The sequence below is a fragment of the Leopardus geoffroyi genome, chromosome C1 (genome assembly GCF_018350155.1).
Source record: "Leopardus geoffroyi isolate Oge1 chromosome C1, O.geoffroyi_Oge1_pat1.0, whole genome shotgun sequence".
NCBI classification, from domain to species: domain Eukaryota; kingdom Metazoa; phylum Chordata; class Mammalia; order Carnivora; family Felidae; genus Leopardus; species Leopardus geoffroyi.
In genome coordinates this window covers 21,976,290-22,004,272 of record NC_059328.1, presented here as the reverse complement: position 1 = coordinate 22,004,272, position 27,983 = coordinate 21,976,290, and the positions used below count along the sequence as shown (strand labels likewise).

At 43.7% G+C, this 27,983-nt stretch overlaps 1 protein-coding gene across 4 annotated transcripts; it reads left to right on the top strand.

Moving 5' to 3' along the window:
* Positions 1 to 27,983, top strand: SRSF4 (serine and arginine rich splicing factor 4). 4 transcript variants are annotated; one of them, XM_045476393.1, is made up of 7 exons: positions 37 to 364; positions 17,757 to 17,899; positions 18,806 to 18,918; positions 22,799 to 23,013; positions 26,183 to 26,272; positions 26,514 to 26,884; positions 26,919 to 27,983. In XM_045476393.1, exons 1-7 carry the CDS (start codon positions 258 to 260, stop codon positions 27,374 to 27,376), a joined length of 1,497 nt encoding a protein of 498 aa, XP_045332349.1. In that variant the 5' UTR covers positions 37 to 257; the 3' UTR covers positions 27,377 to 27,983. The 4 variants fall into 4 exon arrangements, with proteins under 4 accessions (XP_045332350.1, XP_045332349.1, XP_045332351.1 ...); XM_045476395.1 differs by adding exons at positions 11,828 to 12,011; positions 12,684 to 12,858 and having other exon boundaries at positions 260 to 364; positions 17,757 to 18,918; positions 26,514 to 27,983; XM_045476396.1 differs by lacking the exon at positions 37 to 364 and adding exons at positions 11,828 to 12,011; positions 12,684 to 12,858 and having other exon boundaries at positions 18,230 to 18,918; positions 26,514 to 27,983.

Genomic DNA, 27,983 nt, shown 5'->3' with positions numbered 1-27,983 from the left:
CAAGCCCCGCCCCCACTCCTGGCCGGGCGGGAAGCGAACGCGTGCTCCCTCCCGTTACCCTCCGCCTGCGGGGAGGGCGGGGAAGGCGGGAGGCGCGCGCTCGCGTGCTGCGTGCTCGCGTACGTCGCTAGGGTTCGGCTGCGTCCGTCCCGCCGCTCGCCCGTTGCCGCCGCCGCCGCCGTCGCCGCGCTCTCGCTTCGCCGGCCGCCGCCTAAGGGGGGCTGGGGCCGGGCCAAGCTGCCGCCACTGTTGCCGGAATGCCGCGGGTGTACATCGGCCGCCTGAGCTACCAGGCCCGGGAGCGCGATGTGGAGCGCTTCTTTAAGGGCTACGGGAAGATCCTGGAGGTGGATCTGAAGAACGGGTGAGGAGGGCAGAAGAGGGATCGGCCGGGTGGGCACAGGGCCCCGACGGTGGCGGGGAGGCGGCGGGGACGGGAGAGCGACGCCTGCCCGGCGCGGAGCTACTACCGGCCTGCTCCGGCTCCGCCATAGTCGCGGCGCCTCGGGGGCGCGGGTAGGCCCTGGTTCCCACTGCGCCTGCGCGGGTGGGGGTGGTGGAGGGATAATGGGAATGATGGTGAGGATCTGAGTGGGACGGGGAGAAGGAAAACCCGAGTGGGACTGGGACTCCGGGAGGGAGGGTACGGCTCCAAGGCCCTGAGGAGGCCTGGGTTTTTCCTTCCCGGGCCCCGCCAGCGGGGCCTGGTTCGTCTCCGTTTAGAGACCGACCTTTCCCGCTCTCAGAGCTGCTGGAAATAAACAAACAGGATTTCCTGCTCCCTTTTCACCTCTTGCCCAGTGTAGTGGATCAGACGGTCACTACGCATCTTTCCCGGGGACAGGAGCTCTGGAGGGAGGCCCCTTTTTTGACTTGCATGTGTCACACTTTTTTGGGCGGGAGACTCGGGTTTGAGTGAGTAGTCTAGTGACAGTTTCGAAAGTATCGTCTTGCCTTACTGAAAGTCTTGGCGATCTCTCTACAAGAGTAAATTAAAGTCGTAATTCGTTATCTTTAAAACTCCGTACAGAGTTTCCATGGTGTGGTTTCCGTTCCACAACTTGCCAAAAAAAAAAAAAAAAAATACTTTGTCGTTGTAGAATTTGATAGAGAATCGTGGCCACCCTGGCTAGTATCTGCGTCAACTAGTTAATGAGACAGATTCACAGCTCGAAATTGCTAACCGACTGCCTCCCCGGGTATGGTCTGTTCTTTTCCCTCTACTTCTGCAAAGCAGGGCCAGCAGGGGCTACACGTTTCAGGGAAAACAGATGAGTCCTGCTTGGAGAAGATGTTGAAAGAGGAAAACTATGAGAACCAGGGAACGTTAGGTAGGACTTGAAAGCCATGGATATAAAAATTAAAAGGAGTACGGGGAGCATTTTAGGGCTAAACCTTGAGTTTTGAAGGAACTTTTGGCTTGTTAAAAAATAAAAGACCTTTGCAACAGGTCTGGTATGGCTACAGGTTACTCCCCATTGTAATACTAGCAGTTCACAGTTAAGTTATGAAAAATACCTAAGTATGAGTTGCACATTTGAGACAAATTGGTAGCTTCCATATACTCATATTGTTGATTAGGTTTTAAAAGTAATTTCAGAATGATGCTTTGGAAGAATCATCATCTTACTAAAGAGAATGTCCTGGATGAAAGTGTTTATTATGGGGTCGCCTGGCTGGCTCAGCCCCTGGAGTATACGACTGTAAAAGGCTTAGGAAATTACTCATTCGGGACCTAGAGAAATTTGTTTCTTAAGAAATTTACTAAGTAAAGTGAGTTTTTGTTGTTACTATGATACATATATGAAAGATCAAGTTAAAATGCCCAGTTTTCTTCAGAGACCAACTAAGTTGACAGAGTAACCAAATTTTGTGGGGAAAGCATGGTTTTTGAAGCCAGACAGACTTGGGTCAAATCCTAGCTTCACCATTTAACTGTCTGTGGGCAGGTTACTTCCATGACTCTAAATTTTCCCATCCACACAGAAAAGGAACATTAGAGATAATTGTAATGCGTTTGGCTTGTAGCTGTAAACAGTAACTGTAATCAAATGGATTTGACTGTGAGCATTTGGAGACAGGTTAAGTGTTTGATAATATGAAGCGCATTTGGTGAGATCTGTTTTCTAAAGTCACTCAAGTGATAGCAGGAAATTATGTTGATGTTAATGGTAAAGTGGTTAATGGAACAAATCCGTTGATAACCCACCAACAAGATACCTGCTGCTGTGCTAAATGGATTGGAGAGAAAGCAGAAAAACACCTCTGCTCCCAAGTAAATTGTTGATGGTTATGGCATGTACACTTTGAGTTAAGAAATGCTTGCTCTCACTTTAAACTCAAGTAAAACTTGCGATGGTGTGTTTGAAGAGATTTGTTTGAAATAGTCTTTGAAGAATGAATTGAGTGGGGCTTCAAATAAAGTGGGAATAATGTATGTCATAACCAGTGGTGAGGAGGTTGTCCTATTAGGAACACTTGAGAAATAATGAGTAACCAAGCTTGGATTGAGTCTCATGAAGGATCTAGAAATTTTAACGACATAAACCAGAAACATCCACCACAAAATTTTACACTGAGCATCCAAAATCCTGGATAGGAATTGAACGGCTCTGGAGGGAGTAATTGAGCAATCTGTGAAATGGTAAGATACAAGAAAGGACAGACCCTTGCAGAACTCTAAATACCTAGATCTCTTTTGGGGAACTGTTCCCTTTTTACGGTTCTGCTAAACCGTAATCTGTGTGAAACCTGTGACGGCAAGTGAAGGTTGAGGAACGGGAAATCATTTCAGGGATTCAAAGGCAGGTATGACAAACGGGCTCACCTGGAAGCATTCGGGGACTCCCTTCAGAGGAAAGCGACTGCTGAGCAAAGGACCAATGGTGTGGATGTATTTCAAGCAAGAACTGACTGGACTAGATTGCAAAAGCACACAGGAGTCTAAAAGGAACAAAAAGAAAGATGGCATAGTTTAGCAACATGCGTAAGCCTATGGTTCTGGACGCTAAGGTAGCTAGCAGGTCTCCCTGAGTAGCAGTTTTTAACATACATGGATTGTACTTATTAGTAATTGAAATGCTAAAGCAGATTTTGGCAGGATAGGATTTTGATAAATTGCTGAGGAGTTCAAATTTGTAGAAGTTCAGAATTAAACAGGCATAAAGTACTGGCATATGAGGAACCAGATGAGCTCTCCAAAGGAAACTCAGTGACCGGGAGAGGATTTTATGGATCCTCATGGAATTTTAAGAAGTATGTATGCAAGGGGTGCCTGGGTGGTTCAGTCGGTTGAGCGTCCGACTTCAGCTCAGGTCATGATCTCACCATTAGTGAGTTTGAGCCCCGAGTTGGGCTCTGTGCTGACAGCTCAGAGCCCAGAGCCTGTTTCCGATTCCGTGTCTCCCCCTCTGCCCCTCCCCTGCTCATGCTCGCTCGCACTCTCTCTGTCATTCTCTCACTCAAAAATTGAAAAAAACATTTTAAAAAAAGGCATATATACAATAGTTCATGGCCCACCTTTTTATTATTCCAGGCAACTGTAATCTAGATTGCCTTTATTTTAGAGAACTCCTAGAAAAGTGGTTCAGTTTGCCAACCACGAATGTGATGTAGATCTCCAGGACCATATAGACCACTCCAGATCCCCTAGGGGTCTCCTACATTCGTACCTGCCACACCAACTCCAGCAAGAGCCACTGTGGGACCAAGGGTCAAGAAAGCAACAATGTTAGCACTACCTGTCTATAGCCTTCCACCTCTGGTAACTTTTTGCTGCCTCTGATTATTTGTGAATTCTGTGGGCTTTCTTTTTTATGAATCGCTTCATGTAAAGTGTAGAAGATTTTTTAATACAGTCGTTTCTCTTGCTACAAAATCTTGTGGTTTCAGTCATAGATTTTTAGATCTTAATTTTTCCATATCTTAGTTAATAAATTTAACTTGTCACACCCTTATTTTACTTGCCTAATAACTGGACAGGTAAACCTCCAAATCATTGAGGGTTTTCATTTTGTTTGTTTTATTTTTAGGTGGCTAAAGGAATGAATTAAAACCCTCCAGAAAAACTTGGCTATAATAAATTTCACACCTATGCTTCATATTACGGTGAAATTGGGAATAGCCGGAATTTTTAGGGGGTGTCTTGGTCCGTTTAATAGAAATTTCACAGTATATTAAATATTACCAGGAAGTTTTTGATTTCTTCCTCCTTGAAAATTCCTTTAAGTAGAAGGTACCTTGCTTAATTTTTGTAATACGTTAAGACTCTTTCAGTGAGTCAAATCCTTGTGTTTGTCCCTGATCACTGTAGAGCATTGTTAGATTTTAGATATGGAAATGAATCCCTGCCAACCCCAGAATGTACGCAGGGATTCTCTCCCAGCCCTTGATGGGAGCTCGTTTTGTTTGGTTTCTTGTCTTTTCTTTTAAAAGGGCAATAGCAGAAATATATTAGGTTAATGTTCCAGGTATGGTTTCTGGTTAATTGAACTGTGGGAGATTATCTTCACCTGCCATCAAATAGCAGATAAATGCTTTATCATTTTTGTGATAACAGTACAACTTGTAGGTGCCAGGAGTGACAAAGAAAAAGCAGGCACTCTCCCTTTAAGGACCCACCACCTTTTTGTCCTCAGGCAGTTCTGCCCTCAAAAATGATGGCACATTTGAGGGGCACCTGGGTGGTGCAGTCGGTTAAGTGGCTGACTCTTGATTTCCACTCAGGTCACGATCTCATGGTTCACGGATCTGACAGTGTGGAGCCTGCTTGGGATTCTCTCTCTCCCTCTCTTTCTGACCTTCCCCCGCTTGTTCTCTCTCTCTCTCAAAATAAATAACATTAAAAAAAATTTTTAATAAATAGTGGCACATTTGAGACAACCTCTATCAGGTTAAGATAATCATCTTGTTTCATTTGTACCAAAAGTTTCTTATTAGTTATAAATGAGTGTTGGATTTTGTCAGATTCTGCACCTAAGATAATTGTTTTATGTTTTCCTTTTAACCTGTTAATAATGGTATATTACATTTCCAGAATTTTTTGATGCTGAACCATCCTGGAATTCTTGAGATAAACCCGACTGATTATGATGTATAATTTTTTTATGATAGTAATTTAATCAATCTTTTATTCAGGATTTTTGCATCCATTTTAAATAATTCTATGGGTGACATACCCTAAAAGCACATGGTTAAAGTGTAAATAATAATAATAATGGCACATTTGAACTCTCATGGTCCAAGGCTTTGAACCTTTCTGTTAAGAAAAATAAGGCATTTGGGATGCCTGGGTGGCTCAGTTGGTTAAGCGTCTGGCTCTTCATTCCAGTTCAGGTCATGCATGATTTCACGGTTTGTGGGATCAAGCCCTGCATTGGGCCCTGTGCTGACATCACAGAGCCTGCTTTGGATTCCCTCTCTCTCTCTCTTTCTCTCTCTCTCTCTTTCCCTCTTTCTCTCTCTCTCTCCCAAGAAAAAAAGAAAGAAAGAAAAGTAAGGCATTTGGTTTTAAATTTTATGACTAAGAAGAGATTAAAACAGTTTTGTTTAAAGGAGCGCTTGAAAACTTTGTTTATACTTAGTTAAAATTAAAGACCCATTCTTAATTCTTAAAACATTTCAAAATAGCATGTATTTATTTCTGATTATAAAATATTTACATATTGTAATTTTTTTTAAATACAGAGGACAAAAATAATCATCCAAAGATGACACTGTCTCCATTTTGAGACTTTGCCTTTTCTGACCCACACATGCATTTCTTTTGCTTCCCATCTTTGTTACAAAGTCGGGGTCATACTATACATCCTATTTTGTAACCTTTCTGTTTCTACTTAATAGCCTGATCCTTTACCTTTGTCATTAAGTGTTCTCCTACAACTGCATTCTTAAGGGGTTCATAGTGTTCCCACATAAATGTTATTTAACGTACATAATTAAAACCATGTTGCAAGACATTTAGGTTGTCTTCAGTTTTTTGCTAACTTTATGCGTTATAGCACTGTGCTGAATATCCTTTATATAAATCTTGGGGTAGATTCCTGAGTGGACTTTGGGAGTCTGAGTGTTTACACATCTTTAAGATTTTTGCTACCTATTGGGTTCCATGACTCTCTAGACAAAGAGTGTTTGTATTTTCACCTGCTGTGTTGAGGAGTTCCTGTTTTTCTGATTTCTCAGCTACCCTTCATTATAAATTTTTTAGTATTAGGATTTTTTAATTAGAATGTTTAAAATTGTATATGAGGAAGTTATCTTGCAGCCTTTAAGCCTCATCCATTTAGCCTACCAAGCATAACAGATTCGAGAACTTTTTTAAAAATTTTTTTTGACTGGTTAGAAATTAAATACACAATCCTTTTAACATAAGGTCATATGTGCGCTTTTATGTTCCACTTTTTCTGCCTAATTTATCTCATGTTATTTTTTCTGTTACATAAAACTCTTACATCATTTTAATGGCTGCAGAAAATTCATTGTATGGCTGAATCATGATTTACCCAACCATTCCTCTTAGGTCATCTCTAAATTCTGGTTGTTAAAAATAACGCTGTGATGGGTATCATGTGCATAAAACCTTGTATTTTTATCGTTCCTTGGGACAGATTCTATGAGATAAAATTCATGTGTCACAACAGGAAAGAATGTTTTCAGGGCTCTCAATGCATATGATGCCAAATAACTTTCAGAAGAGCTGTGTACCAGTTACCCTAGAACCAGCAGTGTATGACGCCTGTCACGGCAGCCTCAACAGCATTGGGCACACGTGTTGTGTAAAATCCTTGCGAATTTAACAGGTACGAGTGGTCTCGTGTCTTAACCGAGAACTTTTTTCCTTAAGCCAGAAATCATGAGAAATGGGACTATGGATTAAGCAGCGTTCTTTATTAGTAGTTATAAACATTGCAAATGTGACCACGTTGTTTTTATACTGAGGTCTCTTGTGGAAGTCTGCCTACGTCCAGAACTTAAGTATGCTATCTTTTATTTCTCCTAAGACTTGGGTAATTTTTTAATTTCTTTCATTTTGAAAAATCAGTGCCAAAGGATAATACCATACTGCAATATTGACCAAATGCTGCTAGCCTCATTTCTCTGGCTTGAGACTTCCACTCTATGGTCCTGGTTTCCCAGTCAGTTTGTGATAAGAATAAACATTACTTTTATTATTTGGTCAAGTCATTTTAAGCCCCTGTTCCTCACTTTAATGTCTTGGTCCTCCCTTCCTCATTGAGGTATCATAGGAATAAAAGGGCCATGTGAAGTATTTGTCCCTTTTTTACAAATAAGCATAGGAAGGACGCCTGGGTGGCTCAGTCAGTTAAGCGTCCGACTTTGGCTCAGGTCATGATCTCACAGTTCACCCGAGTTCAAGCCCCGCGACAGGCTTTGTGCCGACAGCTCAGAGCCTGGAGCCTGTTTCAGATTCTGTGTCTCCCTCTCTCTCTGCCCTTCCCCCTACTTGCGCTCTGTCTCCATCTCTCTCTCTCTCAAAAATAAATAAACGTTTGGGGCACCTGTGTGGCTCAGTCGATTGAGCGTCTGGCTTTGGCTCAGGTCATGATCTCGCAGTTTGTAGGTTGGAGCCCTGCATCAGTCTCTGTGCTGACAGCTCAGAGCCTGGAGCCTGCTTCGGATTCTTTGTCTCCCTCTCTCTCTTCCCCTCCCCTGTTCGCTCTCTGTCTCTCAAAAATAAATGTTAAAAATGTTTTTTAATAAAAAATAAATGTTTAAAAATAATAATAAAATTTAAAATAATAAGCATAGGATGTAGACCAAATAAAATGTGTTTTGGGTTCCCAATATTTCTAGATGTTTCCAAGTAACTTAAACAAAATTGTACTTTGAGCTTCTCTAAGAAACGTGCTCCTGGTATCTGAGAGGATACTATTGGAGGTGGTATTTATAAATTTGTAAGCTAACAGTAAAATTTCAAAACTTTAAAAAACGGCAGCAGCATATGCTTGTGTGATTTATTTTTCAACTGCATGTATCAAAGCACCTTACAAACAAGTGTTGTCTCTAGTTTGTATTGATGGGGAAACGGAGGCATGGGGCAACTAAGTGACTGGCTCAAGGTTACAGAATGAGTTATTGACAACTGTGGAAACTGAAGCTCTTTCTTATTCCCATGCCAGATACAGCATGAGCAGTGTCAGCCAAAGCTTCTCGTGCTGTTTCCTTCCAGATGGTTCAATCCTATTGTTCTGGCACTTGCTTGCGTTCAAGGTTGAGAAGGTGGTTTAGGTTCCACAGCCTGTTCACTCTTTAGTCTTTCATCAGAGTCTTAAGCAAGCTAAAAAGTTACTGCCAAAAATGAGACAGGTAGTACTGTTTTTTGGCATTGGCCCTGGACAGAAACTGCTAGTGATAGGCTGCTCTTTGAAGAGCTGTAAGGTGCTGTCAGCTTTGTCATGGCTGACTGGGGTAGGATTTGTGCAAGGAGACGCAGTTAAATGATCTCTGTCACAGTATCATTAGGGCTGTCTGATCTTGGAGGCACCTGAAGGGGAAGGATCGGGCTGTGCTCTGGATTTGTATGCCCATATTTTGAGGAAATGCCCTACATGACCCTTCCTGCGTGTTGAGATCAAAGTTTGGAGGTCTCGGGAACCACAAATGATACCTGAAGAAGCACCCAAACGACACTTGTTATCCCTCCATCAAGTCCTCCAGCCACGTCTGTAGGCCTGGATGCCAGAATGGGGGGGGGGGGGGGGGCGGGCATTCGTAAACAGACCTCACAAACCCAGACGAAGCCGGGAGACCAAAGGAGGGAGGTGTGAATCCGGCCTTCAGGAATGGGAGAGGTGACCAGGAAGCTCGGGCACAAGAGTCAGGAACCACAGAGCAGAAGCACTGACTTTGAGAAAAGTTATTTCATGTGGATGAAAAGAAGTTGTTGATCCATTAATGTTAAAAGAACTTGAGAATTTTGTTAAAATACTAAATGAATTAAATGCCTGATTTCAAGGAAAGGGCATCCCTGAAAAATAGCATAGGAAGTGGCATCTTTAACCAAAAAGGAAAAGAAACTGGCTGCAACCCAGGGACTGTGGAGTGGTTATGAGGGATATGGGGACAGCCAAGATGGCCCCGGAGGTATAACCTCTAAGAGGCTTTAACACCTGTTACCCACTCATAGTGCCATTTAGAGGTAAGTATGAACTGGGGTTTTTTTTGTAGCTTTTGTGTGGAATCAAGTAGCACTGTCTGCTGGTTGTAAATCTCTGTTTCATTTAGGAATGAGTAACATACAGTAATCTTTTAAGTCCCAGGAGTGTTTTTCTAAATTGGTAATACGACGTTCATCTCTTGGAGGTTTGGGGGTTTTTTTGGTTTTTTTTGTTGTTTTTTTTATGTTTTTTTAATCTGTGATTGTCTTCATGAACGTCAGTGTGTCACCAGGGAATATTTGACCCTTTTTCTTGTGGGATCTTTTCATTTCATTTACTCTTAGTAGTGAGTGCCAGAAAATTGAAAAGGACACGGGTGTGATTGCCCCATCTCCTTTGAAGAAAGTGGCCATGTTGAGTTAAATACATTTTGTTATGACAAGGGTTATGGTTGTAATAGTTTGACCCACAAACTGTTCACAAGTGTGTTACTTTCTAGGAGTACTCTCGTTTTGTAGGGTAGAAATACAGTGGTGGCCTCATAAAAGTGAAATCGCTTAACAACCTTTGATTCATTTTGAAACAGTTTTTGGATAGTTGAAAGGAATTGGCTTTTGAAAGGCCCATAGAGTAGTTAACGAAGTAAGGCTAAATTTGAACTTGATACAGATTCCTCTCTACCTTCTCTTCTGGAGGAATTTTGTTTTATGCTTGGTATTTAGGATATTGAATGTTCCTATTATATTTTCTTCACCCCAATACATAAATATTTCTTTAGAGATGGCCTGGCCATAATGATGTTACCTTTCTCTGTTTTCCTAAACTTTGATAGACTATAAAATTTGGTAATTTTGCTAGGTGTTGTTCCACTAGTAACTTAGATTATAAATGTTCACAACTTACTGCTATCAATACCTATGAGATGCAGACATGCTATTTCTTACCGTTTAATATTTGTCATAAGATGCTGATATTCATGTGGGCATTTGTCAGACTGTGTCTGCTCTTTGGACCGCACCTTTCCGTTGGTGTATGGGAGGCAGTAACACATGTTATGAATGTTGACTTTAGGGTAGGAAAGACTCCAGGTGTTGGGTAGCCTCGGCAAGGTACTTACCTGCGTGGAGTCTTAGTGTCCTCTGTGAGCTGACAGTAAACCTTAGAGTTGTGAAAATTATTACAAAGGAATTTGAAGAAGGAAAATTCTGGTGGGCTGGAGTAGTCCTGTTAATAGTAGTTTGGAGTTAAACAAAAGTAAATCCAATCTTAGCTACCTGTCATCTGCGAAGTACTTTCCTGGTCGCTGCTATAATCCTGATGTAGTTGGAAGTCTGTAAACCATACAGTATTCTTTGATTTCTGGTCCATTTTTTTCCATACCATTCATGCTTATATTTATATTTTTTGGTCCCAGTCACCATTTCTTACAAAACTAATTAAATGCATCCTTCTTAAATACATAATCTTGTCAGTATCCATTCACATCTACCACCTCTGGGCCTGACCCTCTGTCATCTCTATGCTGGTCTAATTTTTGCCGAGCCTTAAAACCAAAGACAGATTCCGGGGGTTGTTGTGGGACCTCCAGAATGGGGATTGCACAGAATAATCTTATTTTTCCTCTATTCTTCTAGTCTGTTATGTTCTGAACCCACACATGTTTTCCGAAGGACCAGATGGCTGACACTGGCTAATGGGAACCAAAAGACAAGAGTGAAAGTAACCCGGTTGTCACATACCCCAAGTTTAGAGGTGCCTCACCCTGCCCCAAGATCAATTTCTCTTTTCTCTGGAGACTTTACCCCACTTATCAAAAAACTTGAATACAGTCTGGCTTATCTGAGGTTAGATTATCAAGTCAAGCAGCAGCATTTGTTAAATGAAAAGGGTTTACTCAGGACTGGAGGAGAGAAGAAGCATTTGCTTTTACAAAGGCAGGGTAACCTTGTAGTTAAGAGCTTGAGTCTGGAGTCAGATGGATCTAGGTTCCGATCCAGCCACACCATTGATGAGTTCCTTGACAATGAACAGTAGCTTAGCCTCTCCAAGCCTCAGTCTTCTCAGGTGTACAATGGGAATAATTATAATGATCATAGTACATTCTTCACAGATGAAGAATGAATAGACTATAAGAGATGAATTATTTACCCTGTGCCAAGTACTACACTAAATATTAGTCTTTGTCATTAAAGAGCACGGAATCAAATGAGAGGATCAGCACAAAGAAAAAAGAACAAGTCCTTGAAAGGCCACGGAAACAGCATGTAAAACATAAAATAGAATAGAGCCAGAGAAGGTGCTCAGATGATTAGTCAGGCAAGGGTGTGAGACCTGAGTCTGTGGAAGAAGATCGGTTTGCTTCCCCTTGTGTAATCGAGGCATTCAGGTTTGGAGACCGGTCTAAACAAAGATATTTAGGAGTCATGGTAGGCCTCTGAGCAAAGGGATGTTGTAGAAGCTGGCTTTCCCTGCTACACCGAGAGACAGGTTGACTAAGAATGGCCACATTCATGTGGAATTAAGTAAGCTGATGAGACATGAAAGAAGATGGCCTCAGGGGCCCAGCAGATGAGAAACGGGTAGAACTAGGCAGCAGACTGAATGGGCAACCGGAGAGGAATGGTTAGAGGTGATTCTGAGTCCCGGGAGTGAATTAGATGGTCAGGGGCTCCAGCAGAGAGAAGTCATGAGGTAGGTTTTCTTCTTTGAAGGTGGGGAAAGACCAAGTGCAGACTGAGCTGTGGCCAGCGTTTGCAGACCAGGAATCCACACTAGCTCTAATCAGAGAGCTCTTGGTGTGCGGGAACTGCCAGTTTGCCGACGTGAAAAGAGCCCCAGACTGGGTACTGGTGAGCCCTGAAGTCGCACCCCAGCTCTGCCACTCAGTGAGCACGGGTAAGTCATCCACCTTCTCCGGGCGGCCTCGATGGCCCTCCCTCCTCTGAGGCTAAAGAAAGGGGAGGCCAGAATGCCCAGAGCAGCCTCCTTCCCGTCTCAGGATAGGAAAGGATCTCAGGAACCTACTTGATGTGGTAGGAGCTCCTAGTTGGCGGGTCATAAACACCCCACCGTTACCAGGAAAGTCAGATTGCAACCGTAATCAGTGACCCAGAGCAGTGAAGGTGACACTGGTTAGCTCTACTCTGAGGGCCTGACCACTGCTTCCCTGGAATGTTGCAGACCTTTGGAGTGGGGGCAGTTAACGGTTCTCACGCACAAGCTTCTCTCGGAGTTGGCCTCAGCCGAGCGCTAGAGAAGGGCCGCAGAAGTGTCTGTCTGCCATTTCCCGAGCGCTTAACGCAGACAGCAAGGATTACTGTTTTAATTACTATCCTGTCAGTGTGTCCTGACTTTTTTCACCTCGTAAGCACCAAGTTGACTGAAGCGTAGGACCAACACTGAGTACTTTGAAAGAAAGCTGTTTGATTCCTGTTCACTGAATGCCATTTCTTTCAGGGTAGATTTAAGGGCCTTGCCCTTAAAGAACAGTGCCATTGACCCTAGTTTGAGGGATCAAGCCACCCCATGGGTTAACTTCAACAGATGAAAATTTTTCCTTGGCTACAGCAACATCCCTAATCCCGACCAGCCATGGAGAGGTTCGGTTCTTACAAGGAAAATGAGTGAATGTGGGAATGGCTCACCACATTGGGAAAACAAAACTCACATCCTGCTGATGGTTGGCTGAGGACTGTCATGTCCACATACAAAGAAAAGCATGTGGCACAGTTGTAGGACAAAGGTGAGCAGAGATCTACTGTGGAAAGGGGCAAATGTTTCTTATAGAGAGAACAACCAAGGCGTGCCCCTCGGTAAGCAGCGTTGGTGGGTGATCGCAGGCACACGCATGGAGGCTCGCTTTCCCTCGCTCCTCTCGTCCACTCCCCGCCAGCTGGCCGATAGCGGGCACCCCGTTAGTCACGCCCTGCCCGTTAGCTTGACGGCATGCCTCCAGAGAAGTCCTGCTCCTCGTTTTTCAGACAGGACTCTACCCCGGCCTCCCTATTCAGTGAAGACGTCTGGAAGACAGAGAGGACCCTACCCGTTCTGAAAGAGGGGGGATAGAAGGGCACATGCTCTCCAGGGGAGCGTGCAGAGTGGTGTCGGGGGCCGTTGGTGTAGATTGTTAGGACCAGGGGAAGCCTATTTAGCAGTAGCACGGGCTCGGATGATCATCCTCGGGTGGAAAAGTGTGATTAACATTTCTGAAAAGTGAAGTCTTGGAGTGCTTTCGTTTGAAAGCCGTGCGATTCCAGTTCCAGCGTTGCAGAGCTCTGATAGCCTGGGCAGGACACCTGCTGTTGGGGACCAGAGCACTGGCAGTGGTAGAAGCCTGGACTGAAGTGGACAGCAGCCCACATAACTCGGGGTGGCTTTTCTTGTGGCGTCCAGATACCTGTCCATACTGGGTAACAGTCAGGGTCCCCAGTTTTTAGGGAGAAAACGACAGGCACTCCCATCGTTTTTTGTTTGTTTGTTTGTTTGTTTTGGCTAAATTTGTCAGCACAAAACACGACCCAGAGGGAAAAGGCAGGAGCAGAGAAATGTTGAGGAAAGGTTTTCTCCTAATTGAAAAATAGTGTGCATTTAATAGGCCATACTTTTTCTTTCATACAGGCATGGGGCGGGGGCATGCGGTGAGAGACGAGACATCCAGGAGTAAAGCAAGAAGAGACACATTGGAAGGGTTTTGTTTGTTTTTATTTTTAGCAAGCCCTGCCATGGAGGGATTTTTAAGTTTGTTCTTAGATTCATTCTCCTGAATTCCTTCATTTTCTTTATTCTCATACTGCATTATTGAAAAATGGTAGGTTTTAACAAGTAGAAGGGGAAGGGTGTCCACAGCTAGAGAGAAATCTGTTGGTTGGTCCGTGAGCTTACAGGTCACACCGGAGGCGGTGTGCATCTATACACGCATGCCGATGCGTACTGTGCGTTTACATGCATGGGCGTATTTTGTGTCCCTCCTTATTTTGACAAAAGGGTTCAAAAGCAGAGTGCTTTGGGGGAGATTAGTTTCCTGTTATTTGCTACAAAGCACAAAGGGATGTCCCCATCAGTTTAGAAAGATCCTCTGATGTCATTTATCAGGGAGAGCTTTATGATCTTGGAGGCACTAAAATTTAGTTGAGATATTAAAATCTAAAACTAAAATTGGGACCCATACAAATAGTTTTAAAAGGTACTCTAGATGATAAAAATTAAATTTATCCCTGTCCATCTGCCGCTGTTGTATTCCTCTGATGCTACCATATTGGCTAAAATTATGCCATTATAACATTTACCTCTCATACCTTTGATGTTAGGAGGGGTCTTAGGGAAGTGTAGTATAGCTCCCTCGTTTCACAGATGAACTAAGATCCAGGAGAATAAAATGATTTAGAGCTGGGTGGTAGCAGAACCAAGATTGGAACCCAGGCCAGTTCTTGCCACTCCAGTCTTCGTAGTTAGGAGTTTGCCCTTTGGAGTCCTACCTACCACAGGCTTTGAACGCCAGCTCTGCTGTTTTATTATGCAAGTTCTTCAACACTGTGTGTCTCTGTTTCCTCATCTGTAAAATGGGGATAGTAGTACCTGGCTCTTGGGTACTGTGAATATAAGATAACATTGTCTAGTCTATAGAGATTACTTAATAAATGTTAAGTAACAATTTGTTGTTACCATTTAGTCGTCCTGCCTTATCTGGGGAACCCATTCACTGCGTATTGAATGAAACAGTCATTCTTTCAGTAAAGCAGACCTAAATAAACAATAATGTGGTAAAGCAACCACACTGATCTGGTCTTTACTTTGCTCTCAAAACAGGAGTCCTGTCAGGTGTGGCTTGTGATGCAAGAGGGTATTTGATTTAATCTTCCAAACCCACCCAGCATGCCCTTGGCCAAGAGCAGTGACAGTCACATGCCCAATATAATCCTTGGACTGGACTTTGACATTTAAAATTTCCCAAATGAGGGTGACCGGCTGGCTCAGGCAGTAGAGTGTGCAACTCTTGATCTCGGGGCCGTGAGTTTGAGCCCGTGTCAGGCATAGAGTTTACTAAAAAATAATAATGAAAATTAAGAATTTCTCAAATCAGTTTGGTGGAGTAGTAGCCAAACTTTTTGTGCAAAATAAATTTGATTTCAAGGTAGCTATTTTAAGTGATTTGGATAACCCAGAAATGTGTCTACGAAGTGACCCACTTAAGAAGCAAATATTGAGGAAGGACTGATTTGTAAGGGCTGTTTTCCTCTCATAACACAAATTTGTCCCTCCAACTCAGGGAAGAATTTTATTGGCAAGGTATGCCTTGCTTCAGCCTCGGCTGCAAAGAAAGATTGGCCTGTCTGAGCATTGATTGTTGTTTTTAGATAATTGTGCCTCCATTTAACAGATTGCCGTTACTTCCCCGTCCAGGTCAGAATGGGTTCTGCATGTAAGCCGTGGGATAGAGTGAGCATTCACAGGACGGCCTTTGAGTCTGGGAGAGTGCATTTCCCCAGAGGTCTGACAGAAGCATCACTTGTTGTTAACAGAAGTTGGGCTTGCTGTTTCAGGTGATTGGCAGAGCTTAGGGGCTTGCATATTCTCTGACCCTCGAGTCGCTGTAAATCCTAATTATCTTGAAGAAGATTGGATGTATCTGTGATTTGTTCAGTCTTTGGGAGTTGATGTTGTCCTTCTTACATCACATTAGATGAGTCAGGGTCAGCGAATGGTGCTAAGCCAGCAGGCCACTCCTGGAGGGGCACCGGGGGGCACTTCATCACGCCCGGGGCTGAAGGTTTTCTCGCATCGCTCGTTACTTAGCATCAGGCTCTTGCCCATATGATGCCAAGATCAGTGATGCTGTGGGCAAAATAGACCTATGACCAGTCTTGACGGCTAAATGAAGGAAGGTACTTTTGGGGGCAGGGGAATGTTTTATGATTCATTGAGAAATAAACCTAAGTAGAAAGTCAGTTTGATTTTTTAATTTGTTTTTTTGTTTAATTCTTTGTCCCTAAAAATGACAGTGCAGCTTTCCTATTTCCACTTTTAGGAAGGGAAGAAGCAGCTACAATTATATTATCGATTACAGATTTTCAGTGACTGTAAGGCACTTAACGTAGTTAAGTCAGTGATTGAGAGAGGCTTTGCTTTTGTCAAATAATGACCTTGTGTAGCATGACTCTCAACTAAGCTGCACGGCAGTTCCAGCCTTACGGAAGCATAAAACCATGTTTTAGATTTCATAGCCCATAAACTGAGCCAGGTGGCTTCTGAATTGTGTTACTGCGAAACATTTCCAAAACATTTCCCATTGAACAACTGGATGTGTCTGTGACTTGAAGTTTGAATGCCACTCATAGACATTTCAGCATAAAGAACCCACCAAAGTTGTCAGCCGTATGTTGTCACCTTGGGAGACTCTTGTTTGAAAGGAACTCTTCAGTAAAGGGAAAATTCCGCAATTCCAAGTTTCTCTCACTCACTCACCGTGTTGCTGAGTACAGCATTACATGCTAAGGAAACTGGAATAATTTTGGTCAGGCTGGATGAACCTGTGGCAAGCCTTGTAACCTGTTCTTTGTTCCAGTGTGTTTAGACACAGCAGAACACTAGTCAGTGTTTGCCTGCGGACACAGCTTTGTTAAAGACATTGCTTGTAACTTTCCTTGGTGACTAAGTATAATCATTAACATGGTTTTGGTTTGTAAATATAGGTAGTGGTCACAAAGCTAGACTTCACAGCCGTGGTGTTAGACCACACTGAAAGTGTACTGATAATATAGTTTATAGGGTGTTTGTTTAACCTTACTTAGAAATATCTGACACATTTGCTGCTGAGTATTGTAAGTTGTGTTCTTTACCAGGCGTTGGTAGGATTCAGGGGGGGAGGGTGTCTTCTTCGGGAAACGTATTAAACTACCAGACCTCTTTGTCGGAACATTCCTAGCAGTACTATGTAAAGAAGTTTGTAGTCACACATAGATTTTAGAGAATTCCAGCCTACCTAAAACCTCATGAAAATGAATTTGCAAATCATGAGGAAGTGAATAGATCTGAATTTTTTTTTCACTGATAATTTCTGGAACAAGTTAATTCACTTGTGACTCATTTGTTTAGGTAGAAGAACAGGAACTTGAAAACTTTTTTCTTTCACTGAGATTTGAGGTGCTGTGGATTGTTTACTCGGAACCTTATTCCAAGCACGACCTAACAGCTAGGGCACAGTGCCTGCACGCGGGTCTAGCTGTTCTCTAAGCTCTCACTTGGGGGCGAAAGCTACCAAAGAGGAGTTTTTATGTGACTTGAAGGAGCGACACTCAGCCTTGTAGGGTTCCGTATTTTGATACCTGATACCAGGCGTCCCCTGTGGGGGTCTGTGCAGCTGTCACCAGAACTGCTTGGGGAACGAAAGAAGTGGTGTCTGTGTGTTTTAGCCCGCCTCCTACTAGAAAGACAGGAGTCTACCTTGAGCAGCCTCCCCATCCTCTGGCGGGGCCTGTTGGCACAAAACAAAGCGGTTTCAGCCACAGGGAAGAGAAAGCCGATCCTTAGTTTGCAGAACCCACCTAACCTTTGCTAAGCATGACCCTCGTTGCTTTCTCTTTAACGGTAGCGAAGCTGGGCGTCAGAGCGGTGCCAACCGGGACTTCGTTTGCTCTCTTCTAGATATGGGTTTGTGGAGTTTGATGATCTGCGTGATGCAGATGATGCTGTTTATGAACTAAACGGCAAAGACCTTTGTGGTGAGCGAGTAATTGTTGAGCATGCCCGCGGCCCACGTCGAGACGGCAGTTACGGTTCTGGACGCAGTAAGCATTTAAAAGGGCATTTGTATCGATGACATACATGCCTTTGTTGTTCAATGTGAATTTTTTAAAGTAATTGATTAATTAATGTTACACTGAAATGTATTGATATTTAAGCCATTTGTTTTATAAATTATGTATCTTTTTAAATGTAAAATTGCAAATAAACATCTTTGATACTGTTTAATTTTAATTTAATTAATGACATAAAGTTCTTGTTTTAATACTTTTTAAAATATGTTTAATGATGTGTGTTTGTGTTGTTGTTTTTTTTCTCTGTAATGCAATTGTTTAACATAGATTTAACAAAGACCTCAATGTTTTAATTAAAAGAATCCTTTGAGGCTAAGATGACTGCCTGTTCCATTTGCTGACCTTGGGTTACCTTTCCATGCGTGGCTCTTTGAACCATTGTGGCCCTTGGCTGACCAAAACAGGAAGCCATGTGACGACCGCAACCTTTCCCCATTAGACCTGGGTGGTGAGGATCCCAAGGGTTAGACACAGATGAGATTAAACTGAAATAGGTGCCTGAAAATCTTTTTTTCGTATAAAATATTCACAAAAACTTTAATCACTGTGAGTAACACCAGTAACTGATTTAGTAATTTGGTTACTTATTTCTAAATTGTTAAATTGTTAATAGTTTTAATTTATGCATGTTAATTTTAAATATAATATTAATGAATATATATACTTACCACTTCGTAAATTAAATTAAATTTCATGTTTAGTTGATTGCTTTTTTAAAAAAAAATCTAGTTTAGAATTAAGGGGTGGGGATAGAACTAAAATATATGTGCTGTGTTGTGGGGTGGGGGTAAATGGTACACTTCAGGGGAATATGTGCTGGGTCACTTTTTCCTTTTCCTCCACTGAAGTCATGTTATCTATTTGAACCTTCCAAAGGTGGATATGGTTACAGAAGAAGTGGCCGAGATAAGTACGGCCCTCCTACCCGCACAGAGTACAGACTTATCGTGGAGAATTTGTCAAGTCGGTGCAGCTGGCAAGACCTAAAGGTTTGGGCCTCATTAACCTTCTGGGATAAGGCTGGGCGGAGTTATGGTTGGGAAAGAGGTGTTTGTATGCAGGCCTAGGCAAACAGAATGTAATGGGATTACATGTTCGAAAGTTTTCCCAGAGCATTTGGGAATTCTTGAAAGGGTCCCAGGCACCTGGCCGGCTCAGTCGGTGGAGCCACACGACTCTTGATCTCGGGGTTCTAGGTTCAGGCCCCATGTTGGGTACAGAGATTGCTTATTAAAAATAAAATCTTCTAAAAACGTAAAAATAAAAATATTTTTTACAAGTTCTGTAGTAGTACAAAAGACATCGGAATCTCACTACTGTATGTTAGGGGACCATGGCTGTAAAGACAACCTGTGTTGGAGATTGTTGTCCACTGTGCAGAGCTTGTTGTAGAGAGACGCCGTTGTAGTTTCTCAGCGGTAGAAGAAAAAGTTGCAAGCGTTTCCTGTAACATTAGCTGTGATCACGCAGCTTTGTGTCAGCTTCCAGTGTAGCTCTTCATTGGTGAGAACGACTGTCAAATTTTGTGTTCTTTCGTAAGTGTTTTTAATTTTTCATGGAATATTCATCCTGAAAGAGTCTTAAAGATTAAGGTCCACTGCTGTGTTGATCCAGCACACTGATCCCAGCTTGTTTTTTGAGAACAGTGCTTTTAAGCTCAATAGGGAAGAAATTAGTGTCTTAACCTGGATAGTTTTAGAAGGACAGACGTAAAGGATATTCATTCACACTTCTGTCTCTTGCTTCTCACTTTTAGTCCCATCATTAAACAAATCCTGTCTAGTGAAATCAGTGAGTATATTTAGGGTCAGCAAAACGTAGTTAGGAATCTTACATTCACAGTTTTAGCTCATCAGAGCAATTAAAAAAATTTTTTTGACTTTATTTTTTGAGAGAGATTGAGAGAATCCCAAGCAGGCTGCACACTGTCAGCACAGAACCTGATGTGGGGCTCGAACTCACGGACCGTGAGACCATGACCTGAGCTGAAACTAACTGAGCCACCCAGGTGCCCCTCATCAAAGCAGTTTTATATCCTCCTCCCCCCCCCCCTTTTTTAATTTGTTCCCAACAGTCTTTAGATAAGAAAGGATGAGATCCAGAAAAGGTTAATTCACACATTTGGTCTTAGCGGAAGAGCCTGGACCAGTACCTGAGCCCGTGTTTCTTCTAGTGCATGGTGCTGGTTGTGGACGAGGCCCTCACTGAGTGTCTCCCAGCAGGACTGTGCTCACAGGAGGAGCACCCCAGTGTTCTGAGAGTGAAGGTTGAGTGTTTGGGTAGAAACTGGAAAGGCTTGCAGACTTTTGGTTAAAATGGAGCCTAGCCAGTGTCTTCAGTTGATTTTATATGTCTGTACCTTTGGTAGTTTCACTCTTTGGAAAGGAGAGCACTGGAGCGGACTTCCTTGTAAGTCAAAGCAGACTTAAGAACAGGGTTCTGGAGCCCACCTGTCTGGGGTGCATCCCAGCTCTGCCACTTGTCCGTTATTTTAGTTCAGCAAGTTACTTTCCTCTTGTGCCTCATGGTTTTCAACTATAAAAATGAGATTAATACTCATTTTTAACTCAAAAGTTATTGTGAGAATTGAATGCCACTCAGTATAAAAAGTCCAAGAATAGTTCCTGGCACAATAAGTGCTAGCAGTTAATCAAGAAAATGCAAAAATAAATTGAAGGGCTATTGTCTCTTAAATGTGTAAGTTCATAACACCCTGTGATGATGGTGTTGAGATGAAATTCCTATAGTAGTCGACCTCCAGGGACCTGGAGATTTGGTAGTTTCACCCATCGGTTGGGGCAGGTAGTGTTAATTCAGGTTCTCCAGTCTGGCTGCTTGTGTTCAGGCCTCAGCTCATTCACTTACTGCCTGAATGATGGCAAACAGTTTACTTAGTCTGTATATTCTTCTACTTCTCTGTTCTGCAAAATGGGGGGAATAATTGTATCTTCTTCATGTGGTTATAGTTAGGGCTTTAGTTAAATCATCCCTGTCCATACAATAGACGTTTAACAGTTAGCTGTTATTATTAGTAACCTGGAAGTATGGCGGTATAAAACAAAAGTAGTTTTTTAAACTACTAGTAAAACACCCTTTTACTAGAGTCCTCCTAGGTCTTGACCTGTTCAAGACAGTCCCAGCCTTGGTATAACTTAGTAGCATCCTCACTCAGTCTCAAATGTGTCCAAATTTGGATGATATTATATGGAATCCCTGTTTTCTACCCAGAACCCCCATTCCTGCAAATAATTCAGTTGAAGAAATTTTCTATAAAGTCATTCCTGGGCTATGAATAATAGCAAGTGATTATATATAACCTAAAGGTCCCAACAATTGGGAAATCCTCAAATAGTAATGAGCCACCCTAGTTATGAAGATTGTATATGTTAAGACACGTAACTGTTTTATGCAGTGAGCAAAGAAGGTACCTGATGGCATGTGTTCAGTGTTTGGAAAATACAGAGAGGAAAGCAATAACAAAAATAAATTTCTGTGGAATATGTCTACAGTCCACAAATGTTATGTGTATACTACATGCCAAGAAATAGAGGAAAATTAGCCAAAAATCCTTAAGTGTTAAATTTCTCTAAATCTCATAGTCTTTTCAAACACTAATCCGATCTCATCTTGTTTATACTTCCCTTTAGTGTTTATCTAGCATGTCGTATTCTCCCACTGGATTATGTTAAGTCCTCAAAAAGAATGAGGAAAGAGGCTTGTAGTGAAGGAACATGGGTAGTCATTGATCATTGAACCTTTGAAGCCCGAGCTTGACAGAACTATTTTGTTGCCTTTGTTTCGAAGAGATAGTATATAGCAATTTCATTTTTTTTATTTTTTTTAAGTTTTATTTAAGAGATCTCTACACCCAGCGTGGGGCTTGAACTCACCACCCTGAGATCAAGAGTCACATGCTCTTCCTACTGAGCCAGCCAAGCACCCCTACCAGCAATTTTAAATAAAACTGAGATGCTAATCTCGTAATCCCTTTATGGATTGTATTTATATGTTACCCTGGATATTTTTCAGCATTTGTACGTTTTCAAACAAGGATTTACAGTGAAATGTAAAAGACCTAACTTTCACATTTACTCATGTGGTGACATGAGCCTCCAAAGGTGCTATAAACAAAAAGCTTGCCAGTATAAAATTCAGAAAATTATAGTTAAACACTTTCATATTCACACATCACGAAAGAAACAGTTAAATATTTATTGTGTCTACCTCTCACCTGATACTTCAAAGAACCTCACGGGCACCTGGGTGGTTTAGTCACCTGAGCATCCGACTCTTGATTTGGTCACGATCCCCAGGGTCATGGGATTGAACCCCGCGTCAGACTCTGCACTGAGTGTGGAGCCTGCTTCAGTCTGTCTGCCTCTCCCCACCCCCACCCCCACCCCCGGCTCGTGCTCTTTCTCACTGTCTAAAATAAAAATAGAGAAAGAGAAAGAAAAACGAAGAAAGAAAAAGAATGAACCTTAGTTAGGGGCGCCTGGGTGGCTCAGTCAGTTGAGCGTCCAATTCTTGATTTGGGCTCTGGTCATGATCCCAGGGTCGTGGGATCGAGCTCCCCTCCTGCTTAAAATTCTCTCTCTCCCTCTGCCCCCCCCCCCCCCCCCGCTTGCTTGCATGCACATGCTCGCTCGTTCTCTTTTGAGAAAGAAAAGAACCTTAATAAATGGGTTGGTATGTAGATGGAAATATTTTAAGAGTAAACTTCGTTTTGTTTTGTTTAAGAGTAAACTTCATTCAAAAAAAAAAAACGAGCTTTTCTTCCCAAAGGAAAGGGAAACCTTTAATTATAATCGCATTAGATATCTTCACAAAATGTATCATGACCTTGTTTGGGGTGTTTTGTTTCTTTAGGATTATATGCGTCAGGCGGGAGAAGTGACCTATGCAGATGCTCACAAGGGCCGTAAAAATGAAGGGGTGATTGAATTTGTGTCTTACTCCGACATGAAAAGAGCTTTGGAAAAGTTAGATGGAACTGAAGTCAATGGCAGAAAAATCAGATTAGTCGAAGACAAGCCCGGTTCCAGACGCCGCAGGTCCTATTCCAGGAGCCGGAGTCACTCCAGGTACCGTGGTTGATCATTGATATGCGTGCGTCGGAGCTTTTGCTGTAAATTCATTCGTGAGCACACAGACGGACAGTCCCTTTCCCATCTCCTGTCCTCCTCAGGAACATGGTTCTGTCTGGTTCAGTGACGCCACTTCACACCAAGCATTTATCTGTGAGACTCTTGAACTCTTACATCCTGGGTAGAGATCGAAGTGCTTTTCCTGAGGCAGGTGTCCGTGACCTGTTTTCACATTTCTTCTTGGGTGCCCCGCTTCATACCCTTATTGGGAGCAAACGTGGCCAAGCGTCCTTTGTTACTTTCTCAGGAACTCCAGCTACTCACGAGTGGAGACTTTTTATTCAGCAGCCGCTCGGCACTAGGCCAGGCGCTTGTGAATAAAACAGACGTGGTCCGTGCCCTCCTGAAGCTTAGCCTAGTGGAGGAAACGGGCATTGAGCCAATAATGACCAGCATGATAAGTGTGCGTCAAAAGGAAACGTGCACGGCACGAGTTTGGAGAACTGGCAGAGGCTTCTCTAAGGGCGGGCACGTCATAAAGGGTGGGCCCTAGAGGAGAAGCTGGAGGGGCGGGCAGAGAAAGGGGTGAGGGCCCTTCTAGCGGAGGGCAGCGGGAGCAGAGCGACCAGAGATGAGGCAGAAAAGGGCCGGGGCCTGCCGAGCCACGGACCAGGGTAAGGATTTAAGAGCAGTAGGAAGTCACCAGAGACTTCTAAGCTTTCCAGGTTTGGTTCTGTTTTTTAATTTTTTCTTATGGAAAATTTCAAATACATAAAGCATTAGAGAAAATAGCGTAAGGAGCCCTGAATTCCCTTATTCCTGTCACCCATCCAGCTGTATTACTTTTTATTTTTCCAGTCTTGTTTCACTACCCTTCTCCCTGCCTCATTGTGGACAAGTCTGGGCATCCTGTCATTTGACCTGTAATGTAATTATTTCACTATGTACGTCTAACTAAAATCTAAAATCATGGGGCCATATCACAGCCAGCAAATATGTATTCACATTTTCCCAGTTGTCTCAAATATGTATTTTGGCAGTTGGTTAGTTCATATTAGGGTCCCAACTGGATCTGCACACTGCCGTTAGGTGGCGTGTCTCTTAATTCTCTTAATCACAGGTATGTCCTCCTTGGTCCTGTTTGAATATGTTCTCATAGCTGAGATTTCTCTTTGCATCCTTGTGGTGATATTTACCATACTCATCCTATTTCCCATGTTTCCTATGAACTCATAGTTAGGCCTCGAGGCTTTTAGAGGAAAGTCAGTATTTTATTAGCAGATGTACTTTGTAAGTAGTACCTTATGCTTCTTGTTGCATCACTTGTACGGTGCTTGGATGTCCCACTTCAAATGACAAGGGATAGCATGCATCATTGCGTCCAAAGTCGTGAGCCTGAGCCATCTGTTTTAAAGTTCCACGTCCACAGTCCACCTGATAGTTTTAGCATCTACTGCTCCATCATTCCCTAGAGCCACCAGTTGTCATTGCCAAGGGATAACTTTCCAGTTTCCTCATTCTTTCTGCATTTAAAGGCTGTAATTCTATCATGGATGATTTCCACTCTTTGTTACTCTCAGGTATAATTTTTATAGGAAATGCAAAATAAAAGTTTGACACCTTTATTTACCACCTTTTAGAATTTTAAAGGTGCTCTAGGATTCCCCAAAGGTAATGATGCAGTTGGTGATTTAATATCATTTTGAATGAATTCTTGGATGATAATGTATATATTTAATAACATTTCATTTACTGCAGTCCTCATGTTTTATGCTCAAAATTTTGACCCTTGGGAGCCCTTCAGGTTGGCTTCTGTGTCTTCGGTTGTCTTGGTTTTGTTTGGTTTTCATGTGGATGTGCTTTCCTAAATATTTTCTCAAACTGTTTATTGCAGTCATTTTCAAACATAAAAGTGGAAAGAATGTTCACGAACACCCGCATACTCTCCTCCCGGCTTCAACAGTCGTTAGTAGTTCGTGTTCTTCTGTCTCTTTCTCTGTGTATATATTTATGCACACACCCCGTACGTTTGCATTTTAAGGGAAGTTGAAGACAGGACGCTTCACCCCTAAATACTTCAGCGTGTGTCTCCCAAAGTGAGGATGACCACATTTATATTCTCTTACCTAAGAACCTTAACAGTGATTCCGTAAAGTCATCTTCTATCCAGGCCAGTTTCACATTTCTCCAGTGGTTGCATGGGTGTCTTTATACCTGCATTTCTCTGCTGACCGGGACCCAGTCCAGTCCTGTATTGCAAGAGCTTGTTAGGTCTCTTCAGGCTGAAGCAGGCCCTTCCCCCCCCCCCACCCCCCATCCTGACACTGACTTTTGTTTTTAATAGTATCCCACATTTGCATTCATCTGTTTCCTCGTCATATTGTTGTACTTGTACTTTATCCCCACTTCCCAGTAAACTGGAAGTTATGTCTTGAGAGGTGTGACCGGGGAACAGGTTCAGTGTTTTTGGCAAAAGTCCTTTCACAGATGGTGGAGCCCAGCGGTCTTTGAACATTTCCTCTTTCTGCCATGATGAGATGTTCTAGGCCCATCTCATGCATTCTCTGCTCTACACTTGGAATAGTCGATTCCCCTGAGGAGCCCTGCTTACTGTGGTAGAAAATAAGCAGAGTTCACAGTCTTGGCTTATTGACGATTTTTTTTAAAGCTTGGAGTGTGTTTTTTAAAACGCTCTCTGGTCCCAGTGAGTGAATTGATAGCCGAAGGGCAAAAGTGTTTGCAGGAAGGCTAATGAGGAGGCTGTTGAGGGACCAAGAGAGATGGTAGTGGCTTGGTGGGGGGGCAGCAGCAGAGGTGGGTAGACTGGAGGCAAAGAGGCAGAATCAGGAGTATGTGTGGATGAGGGGGTAGAGAAGAGACCGGGGTGGCTACAGTTCGTGGTACGAGGAACTGGCTAAAGAACCGTGGCACCCGTGGAAATAAGGAAGGAACCCAGCAGAAAGAGCGGGTCTGGGGGAGACGTGGGGTCTGAATCAGAGGTTCTGAGGTTCAGGGGAGCCATGCAGGTACCAGATCTGTGAGCCCAGAACCCTGGAGAGGGTTCTTTTCCAACACCGAGCCTGGACACAGCCAGTGCCGTACGTATTTTTCATTTGGAAAAGGTCTCGGTGTTCAGCTAGCCTTCCGTCATATTCTCTCCTGCTAGGTCTCGTTCCCGGAGCAGACATTCTCGTAAGAGCAGAAGCCGAAGCGGCAGCAGCAAAAGCAGTCATTCGAAGAGCAGATCTCGGTCCAGGTGGGTCTTCCTTGGCGTGAGCAGAGGAGGTCCGCGGGGCACGCCCGTCCCGCTTCCCACTTGGGTTTTAACCACGTTACCAGTCTTCCCTCAGCCCGGGTTTTCCAGCTCAGGATGGGAATCGGGGTTCAGAAAGCGGTCCTTGGCCAACGCAAGCCGTACGCTTCGCGTTAGTCTCCTGTTGTCACAAGCGGCGTGAGGCATGAGGTCGCCCGTGACCCCGATCCCCGTGTCTCCTCAGGTCGGGCTCCCGTTCCCGGAGCAAGAGCCGCAGCCGCAGCCAGAGCCGCAGCCGCAGCAAGAAGGAGAAAAGCCGGAGCCCCAGCAAGGACAAGAGCCGCAGCCGCAGCCGCAGCGCAGACAAGCGCCGCAGCAAGAGTAAAGACCAGGCCGAAGAGAAGATCCAGAACAGCGACAACGCCGGCAAGTCCAAGAGCCGGAGTCCCAGTCGGCACAAAAGCAAGAGTAAAAGTCGAAGCAGGAGTCAGGAGAGGCGAGCGGAGGAGAAGCGGGCGAGCGTGAGCAGAAGCAGAAGCAAGGAGAAGAGCCGGAGCCAGGAGAAGGGCCTGCACAAGAGCCGCAGCCGCAGCCGCAGCCGCAGCCGCAGCAAAAGCAAGGACAAGAGGAAGGGGAGGAAGAGGAGCAGGGAGGAGAGCCGCAGCCGGAGCCGCAGCCACAGCAAGAGCGAGAGGAGCAGAAAGCGGGGCGGCAAGCGAGACAGCAAGTCGGGCAGCGGCAAGAAGAAGAAGAAGGAGGACGCCGAGCGCTCCCAGTCCAGGTCGCGCTCCCGCTCCGCCTCCAAGGAGCGTGAGCACGCGAAGGCCGAGTCCGGCCCAAGGGAGGGCCGAGGGGAGAGCGCGGATGCCGGCGCCCATCAGGAGACCCGGTCCCGGTCGAGGTCCAATTCCAAGTCCAAACCGAACCCTCCGTCAGAATCACGCTCCAGATCAAAGTCCGCTTCAAAAACCCGGTCTCGGTCCAAGTCCAGATCCAGGTCTGCGTCCAGATCGCCCTCTCGGTCTAGATCCAGGTCCCACTCGCGGTCCTAACTGGCTACGACCACAGCTGGAACTCCCCGAGAAGTCTTTTGTACATGTTTGGTAGCCGTAGCACAAGTGATCGAAGTAGAACATACGTCACTGCTGTACATTTTTAACTCCCCTAATGGTGTGTCTACAATTGTTAAATCTAAGTGCTTCCTCTCCGTAAAGCCTCCTGGCGCCAGGCCTTCCTGCTCGACTGAAAACAATCTTCTCTTTGAAAACCCCCTTTACTCCTGGCCCACAGTAGAATATCCAAAACGCCTCGGCTCTCAGGCCTGGCCTTTCCCACAGGGAGCTCAGTACCTGGATGGCTTTCAGGCTGGAACGGTGACATAGGTAGGTACGGTGAGTTCGGCCATTTTTGCCCTCGAATTGATGCCCTTTGATGTTTGCCATTTAGTGAAAGTGCTAAGTCTTAAGTTTCCTACCACTTTGGTTTCATACTTTTGGACTTAACAAAGTTGTGAATAGCACAGTCGAGGAAAATTGATACCTGCAGTAACCCATAGGAAATAAACTGTAGAGTTCCATATTCTGGTATTGTGATTATATTGTTTTATATTAAAAAAGAAAAGAAAAGAATTTTTTTTAATTTTATTTTTCCCCGTCTTGCAAAGTATAGTGACCCCTGTTTCCATTAAATTTGAATAAAGACTATTTTTGCTTGA

Bases quoted from the DNA above. Each gene is read 5' to 3' on its own strand.
- SRSF4 (XM_045476393.1), top strand. From the start codon at position 258: ATGCCGCGGGTGTACATCGGCCGCCTGAGCTACCAGGCCCGGGAGCGC. The intron at 23,014-26,182 runs GTACCGTGGTTG...CTCTCCTGCTAG, and splicing joins AGGAGCCGGAGTCACTCCAG to GTCTCGTTCCCGGAGCAGAC. The intron at 26,885-26,918 runs GCAAGGACAAGA...GAAGAGGAGCAG, and splicing joins CAGCCGCAGCCGCAGCAAAA to GGAGGAGAGCCGCAGCCGGA.